At 36.1% G+C, this 7,545-nt stretch overlaps 1 protein-coding gene across 5 annotated transcripts; it reads right to left on the minus strand.

The window, feature by feature from the left end:
• On the minus strand, window positions 206–6,446 carry LOC18793251. 5 transcript variants are annotated; one of them, XR_002272828.1, is made up of 6 exons: window positions 6,162–6,446; window positions 5,882–6,022; window positions 4,424–4,610; window positions 3,586–3,809; window positions 1,846–2,067; window positions 211–1,347 (listed from the first exon to the last, which is right to left on the minus strand). XR_002272828.1 is itself a non-coding variant. In XM_020569822.1 (5 exons), exons 2-5 carry the CDS (start codon window positions 5,933–5,935, stop codon window positions 1,304–1,306), a joined length of 507 nt encoding a protein of 168 aa, XP_020425411.1. In that variant the 5' UTR covers window positions 5,936–6,022; window positions 6,162–6,446; the 3' UTR covers window positions 211–1,303. The 5 variants fall into 5 exon arrangements, 3 of the variants coding, with proteins under 3 accessions (XP_020425411.1, XP_020425406.1, XP_007224152.2); XR_002272823.1 differs by lacking the exons at window positions 3,586–3,809; window positions 4,424–4,610 and having other exon boundaries at window positions 206–656; window positions 748–1,347; XM_020569822.1 differs by lacking the exon at window positions 3,586–3,809.

Raw genomic sequence — 7,545 nt, forward strand, 5'->3', positions numbered from 1 at the left:
GAGAATTAACCCATTAGAACTTCATATTTTTTTCCCATTATATAATCACACAAATTTTAAAATTCCAAATTTACCATCCACTTTAACGCAACAAGAACATTTTAATAATCAAATTTGTTTTAATTTTAATTCATGGAAATTTAGTAAACTTAAGTAATAAGTACCATTTCTACCCGATTCCAAATAGTTGAGTAAACAACTTCAATAGAAATCTAAATTCCGACTTCTCAATTCAATTCATCCTCATTCGATTACGAATTAGTAAACATACCATAAATCTAATGAGTTACCCAATCCAATCATGATTTACGCTTATCTGATTAAACAATTATACTTGACTCATAGTTTTGCACGTGTCATAACAATTCTCACATGCAATAACAATTCTCAGTGCATGTTCCCATCGCATGTGGGTGTTCTTAGATGTATCCATGGGAGATCAAACATCACACGTGAAGGGTCGATGTGACTCCACGTGTTGTTTCAATCCATAAGCCGATACCTCCATCTCCATGTGGGGAAGGTACTAGTTATCCATCTACTACTAGTGGACATGATAAGCATTGAAATATTTACCAATTGACTGAGCTCTGCATTCTTAATTGACTTCATCGTTTGCATGTTGAGCCATGATAGAACTGAAGTACTATTAGAAGCTGCTTATGACATCAAGAACTTTGAGCTACTTTTGAGAAATTCTAATTCAACAGACAACCAAATAAAACTGCTAGATGAGTTACAGGTTACCTGACCACTGATGAGCTGTCCCGTCCTCATATGATCAGCAGTTCAATTTTTGACAAGACGACCTTCATATCCCCCGCTCACGAGGATTTCATGTCAAGTCTAATCATACTAAAGTTCACTTCCTCTGCAGTAGCTTTCAGCATGGAAAATCTCCAATTCAAATCTCTTCGTTGTGCAAGTTTTCATATCTGTGCATACGTAATTCAACAGGGGAAATTACACCACAAAATCTAAAAGCCAGTGCTTGTTGACGTAACTTCTAGCAGCCAATTATCTGTATTCCTCCGGAATTAGAATGGGGCTGCGTTAAAAAACACCTGCAACAGCAACTTCCATCTGGGGGGCCCCGTGCTGAACATGGCCAAGTTTTATCAAAGACCTTCAAACAGTAAATACTCATCATACAAGCTCACGACAACAGGCTTCGTTATCGTATTATAACATTAATTCCTTAGAAAATATGACCATGTCTAATTAAACGAAAGCATAAGCATCCTAATTACAACGCCGCCTGTACATTCCAGTTATTGAAACTAGTAATGGATTCCTTATGCTTTCAGTCAACAAGCTTCCTTAGGTGCGATCTGAGCAGTCCTTTCCCTGCACCACATAACAAAACAAACACCTCAGAGATCAACGCAGATACTATCTAGCATCAAGAAAACTATGAATGATTCTGAACTGATCAAATATCTTCAAAGGCCCTATCTTTTCCAGAGATAATTCCAGTGACAAGTTAAACAGTACGGTACTCATCCTCTTACAATAAACTACATAACCTAATACCCATTCTCAAGTACAAATAATATAAGATGCAATCATATCCATATGATGCAACCATATCCATAATTATGTGTTAAGTTAAATAATATTATCCAACGGACCTGTCTACCATCGATGCATATATAGACCACAAGGTACCAGATACATGACCCATGGTGCAAAGAAACAAACAGGTACATGACAAATACATAAAACCTAAAAAGCTAGGTCGTAGCTTCCCACATTGCAGTATGGTTTTGCTGTTAAAATAGAGTTATACAAAAGAATGCAACTGCCTGCAGGACTATGAACATATCATGTGCTAAAAAAGGTGACCTGACATCGATGAGCGACAGCTATGGTGAACCACATGCTTCACTGTTTCCTTGTGCACTACAGATTGCTGCTCTGAAAGGACTTTTTCAGGAAGACAGCCCTTGGAGGCTTGATCCTCTGCTATCACATTTGTAAACCGTTCATTTGATTTGTTGTATTTTAAAAATAATTTCCTCTCTGAATTGGCCATGGTGACGACCTTCTTAAGGTACTTTGAAGACCCTGAAATTCAAAAGATTGGGACAAGAAGAATAAGGATATTTGTGTAACATATAAAGATTGACTACCAAGTTGGCAAAAGTGAAAATAACCGAATAGAACACCATACTTAAACCATAAGCAATGGACATATGTTATTACAATGTTATGTTTGTGGACAGCAAATCAATTTGGCAATAAAGCACACCAGAATGTAAGATATTTCTTGTTTACTTATTAAGTTACTTGTGTCATCTCCAACTAAACTGAGCATGAGTTTAGTAACTCGGTGCAAGATAGAAAAGTTGTATTCTCAAAACTGCCAAAAAACATAAATAATAGTAAATTGATATTTGTTAAATGGTCTTCTGGCGGCGGCTCACTGTTCTAATTATTTTTTCCCTCCAAGCTTACCAAAGAGGAGGAAAACAAAAGGAAGCAGAGTCTCTATTTTGTAACACAATACTGTTTAAGTGTTCAGTAAAGAGCAGGCCAGACATCAGACTTTTGCAACTTGTATGCTCACTGTGATGCATATTACATTACGTATCCATTGCGCACTTGAACCCCTCAGTACCTCACAAGTTTAGGTGATTTCAGTTGCCAAACCAACATACTAAAAAGTAGATTTCTGGCTACAATACTGCTTCCTCCTCAACGCTTAAGGTCCCCTGCTTGATGTCTATCTACGGTTATCCTTTCCATGTTTTAAATGCTCAAGACTTCCAATTCAAGGAATGCTGAGCAATCCTGACTGCCTGTTCTACGGGAAGTTCTAATGCATGGGTTCACTCACACATGCAAATCACCAGCAGCTACCCTTAACATTTCTCTAGCCTTAATTTATCTCACGAAAATAAAAATTTTATCGAAAATTGCCAAAACATGGGATGGACAGATAGAATTTCAATTTGATGAGAGTTTCAATCTCAAATGTGTATGAAAATAAAACAAAAAGAGAAAACAAAATTCTAAGCATCAGCTTTGTCACTCCTTGAGCCATTGTCAAGGTCTCACATCTTTGCGAGGTTTCTTTTCCTGTGTAAAAATTATTATCTGAAAGTTCTAGGAAACCACAATCTAAATTGCAATATAATCCTATATGCTTACAGAATGTAGAACCAACAAAAACCTATGGCAGAGGCACCAACATAACTCATATTTTATCATAGCATAACTCTGAATATATTTTGTTTATACCATATCTGACCAAACCCTCTCAACTGGACACGTGAAATGAATGGCCCACTGAGCAGAAGCCGACATGGCCCAGCCCAGTCACTGGAACTCGTAACTACCATCAGCAGGGGTGAGCCCTTGGCAACCTCACCTGCCGATCCGGCTCAATGAAGGTACCTGCCATGCCACTTTCATGTCGACCCGTGACGACCCCTAGGGCTATGTCCACAGTCCCACATCGAAACTATAACCAAGGTGCTCCATCCCTTTTGACTATAAATAGGGCTCTTGCACCAATGCACAAAGTAATAGTAAACTTAGAGAACTCTGTCCAATTACTTATCTTCTCGATCCTTAAGCTACCTTTAGCATTGGAGAGCCTTTGGCCGGTACCACACCTCTGCTGAAGGGGCCACGCGACTGAGGCAGACCTTCTATAACTTGATCCCATCAATTGATTCTTATGTTAATCACCCAATAAAACAGGAAAAAGGTGAAACTCTATTGTGAATGCCAATAAACTCGGAAGGCTCCAACGACATACTTCAAATCAGTGCCTAACTTATATCTAGGCCAACTGGGTGTACCTGGATGCATTTCAAGAAGAGGCCCACATCAGGAAAACACCACCTAAAAGTTCAGCTAATTAAAGTATAAAAACAACATTTTTAAGAGTTTCTTCATTGTTAACTCCACTCTAACTGCAGAAACACCAAAGATTGGCAGTGCCACAGATGAATTTTTTTCCAACCTTTATACACACACACAGAGGCACACGCACATGTACATATGCCTTCTAATAGATGTTCTTTCGATTAAAAGGTTGGTACCACATTCTCTACAAAACCCAAAAAACTTCCAAACGTTAATAAGAAAAGCAAGAGATTGTTGGCCATCTCTCCTACTGTTCAGTAAACGGTAACACACATGCACAGACACACATAATAGTGTCAAGATCCCCTCCAAGGTAGACCCAGCTTAGGTAGAACTGGGTCATAAATATTTTCCTTTTACTTCTTTTAGAACTTGGCTGTAAAATCTTTTAATAACTTTACAGTGATACACATTATGACTACAGCCACTCATCCTATAAATATGATTATTTTCTTGACACCAACATAAGTACCATAAATTTACAATATCAAGTAACATGCTTCATAACTCATTTTGGAGCCCCAAGTCATATTTACTTTCGACTAACCTCTTCTTACTTTTCTTTTTCGATATAATTTTGACCAGTCATACTTCACCAGCTCCAAGCTTTTAAAGTATAAATTAAATAACCACCACCACTCCAAACATCTTAAGTTGCTATGCTTGATCACATGCATCAAACATGATTCACGCATGATTTTGTTTGGCTGATTAAGACAACTTTCACGGGGAATCTGCAGAAAAAATTGATTTTTCAAGTTGAGATGAATATAAACTAAGCACCAAATTGTGGAGCTTTTGGGTAGGAATAAACTAGTGATACTTGGCATTATATAACAGTATAGATAAATTGCATCTCAAATAGATTAGCAGGGTGCAAAAACCACTGAATCACATATGTAATGCCCATTTGCATTTCTGAAAGCTGTATCAATCAATTACTTCCTAGATTCTACCAATTTGGACTGTGGGATCATTTACTAGATTTCATAGGAATTGTTTCTCTTTTTTTCTTGTGGCCTAATAAAACTCTAATTTGCTTTCCAAGAACACACAGAACTTTCTAGAGATCAATTCAACACGTCGCCAGATCCTTATCAATGAAACAGACTAAGCCCCTTAAAATACATATCTCCTTGCCCACACTGAAGAATGAAAATATTTAGCTAAGTACACCATCACACAAATATAATTGAACCTAGTTTTACATTTCCAGGCCTTAGTTTTGCAAAGGTGTGACTTAATGATTGTATCACAAATTATGAAAGTAATAACCATCATTGCATCCATAAAAGAGCTTAATCTGCATATTCTCAAACACAAATGTTTAATAAACTGTGTTATAGAATTTGTAGTTTAGAACTAAAATGGTCCCTACTAGTTTATGATGTAGGATATGGGTGAATAGAGTATTTAGGTAATTTAGCGGAAGCAAATGGCTTCACATCAAAACAGTTTTGGCTTCACACCAAGGCGTCTCCAATCTCTGGAAAGTAAACTTTTCTTAATATCTCAAATCTCAACTCCACAATGAATTACATGAGAGGGGTATTTATAGCAAACTAAAACCTAGAGACAATAGGATAAAAAGTCCCTTGCTAAAACAGAAATTCTAACCTAAATAAAATAGGAAACTTAGAAATCCTACTAAAATCTGGAAAACTTAAAAAATCTTACTAAAATCTGGAAAACTTCGAGAACAAGTTAGAAACTAATCGCAGGAATAAAAAATTGCCAGATTTAAAAACCAAATTAAATGACTTCCTCTTCCATCCCTTTCTTTTGTAAACCCTAATGGGTTTGATAAAGATGTCCTCATCAGTTTATTCTTTAAATTTGTGTGCTTAACTCCATTGCCCCTTTACAGTGCGCAATTGACACCAAAGCACAGAAAATATTATGAGACAATAAAAAGGCCAAAAGATAAAGACCCTTCTAAAACTAGAAGAACAATATGGTCCAAATTAGAATTGAAAAGGAAAGAATATAATAGGAGAAATAGTACCTTTAGGAGGGCTACTAGTACTGGCTGATGGAGGTGAAGCAAGCAGGGGAGCATACATGTAAGAGTCAGACTTCAGATAGTCCCCAACCTTCTTCAGCAACCTCTTGTTGTTTCCTTTAATGGGTTTCCTTCCTTCCACTCCTAAGAATACAAAAAACCACCCAATTGAGCCAAATCTTCAAAACCCATCAACATAAATACACCACAGAAGCCATAAATACTATAAATACTATAAACAGTAAAATCCCAGAATAGAGTTGAAAGAAAAAGAAAATTATACCTGTAATAGAAGCCCTTGTCTTCATGGGTGAGCTAAAGCCGTGAGGTGGATGAGAAATTAGAGGAGCAAACATGTAAGAGTTAGAAATGAGAAAGTCTATGACTTTCTTTAGCAGTTTCTTCTTATTACGCTTAATGGGTCTTTTCTTTTGAACTTCTAGCAACATTTTCTTCACCATAATTCTTTTCTCTGGTTTTGGTTTTCGCTGTGGCTTGGGTTTCGGGAACAGAAAAGTGGAAATTCTTTGGTTCTTGGTGTTGGCTTTAGTTCGAACATTGAGGCGGTTGGGATTGTTGTGAACAGGTGCCTGCTAGTAAGAGCCTTTGGCGTGTCGTTTTGGCGCAAGGGGTTGGAAAGAAACTGCGACGTGTGCCAATGAGAAAGACCTTGCATTTAGGAAATTTAGAGAGGTGGCAATGGAATGTTATAAATTTCGAGTTATTTACATTAACATCTAGTGAGATTTTTTATTTTTTCATAAAAACCCCTAAGATTTCAAAAATTATACGAAAATCCCTTGAGGTTTCAGATTATCTGTTTTCGTTAATTGTTCGTCCACAAATTGATGATTTAGTTCGTAAAAACGTATGCAAATGGCAAAATTAACCTCAATGAAAGGCTAACTCTGTCATTTGGAGAAATTTTTTATATATAACATCACCAATCTTTGGATAAAAAATCAACAGAAAAGGGTTTTGTGAAAATAATTTAAAATCTTAAAGGGTGTTCATGTAATTTTCGAAACCTCAAGGGGTTTTGTGAAAATTCTAAAAACCTCAAGGGGGCTATTAGTGTAAATAACTCTATAAATTTCAAAAACTAAAAACTTGTTTGGTAACTAATTATAGTTTTAAAAAATTGAAAAGTGAAAAGTGGACAAAAGTGGTTTGGTAACTAATTTCAGTTTATGTGAAACTTGGAAATTAATTTTTTTTGGGGTCAAATTTTGAATTTGATAACATAGAATGAAAGTGCATTTTATGAAGAGTTCGTAGCATTTTTCGGTAATTTTTTTGGAATTAGGATGAGTTTTTTATGAATTTTGGATATGGAGTTCAGAGACTTGGATTGGATTCGTGGCCAAACACAAGAATCCAACGGCTGGGTCCAAGTAGAGAGGTCCCAAACACCGAGTTTTGGTAATTGGAGTGCATTTAATATGTGGCGATGTAAAATTAATCTATCCCCCAACATGTTTTTTAGTTTTTAATTTTCAATAAAAGTGAAGATGAAAACTGAAAAATCAAACAAAATGATTATCAAATAACCCCTAAATAAATATGAAAACAAGAAAGATGTGTCAAAAAAATCAAATACAATTTACCAAATATTTGACACATCTTTCTTGTTTTTTTTTTCCTTGAAAAAAATAAAGGAAAACATG

This window comes from Prunus persica, chromosome G1 (genome assembly GCF_000346465.2).
Source record: "Prunus persica cultivar Lovell chromosome G1, Prunus_persica_NCBIv2, whole genome shotgun sequence".
Lineage (NCBI taxonomy): Eukaryota > Viridiplantae > Streptophyta > Magnoliopsida > Rosales > Rosaceae > Prunus > Prunus persica.

Bases quoted from the DNA above. Each gene is read 5' to 3' on its own strand.
- LOC18793251 (XM_007224090.2), bottom strand. From the start codon at position 6,339: ATGGTGAAGAAAATGTTGCTAGAAGTTCAAAAGAAAAGACCCATTAAG. The intron at 6,023-6,161 runs GTATAATTTTCT...TTGTATTCTTAG, and splicing joins GACAAGGGCTTCTATTACAG to GAGTGGAAGGAAGGAAACCC. The intron at 2,068-5,881 runs GTACTATTTCTC...TTTGAATTTCAG, and splicing joins TACTAGTAGCCCTCCTAAAG to GGTCTTCAAAGTACCTTAAG.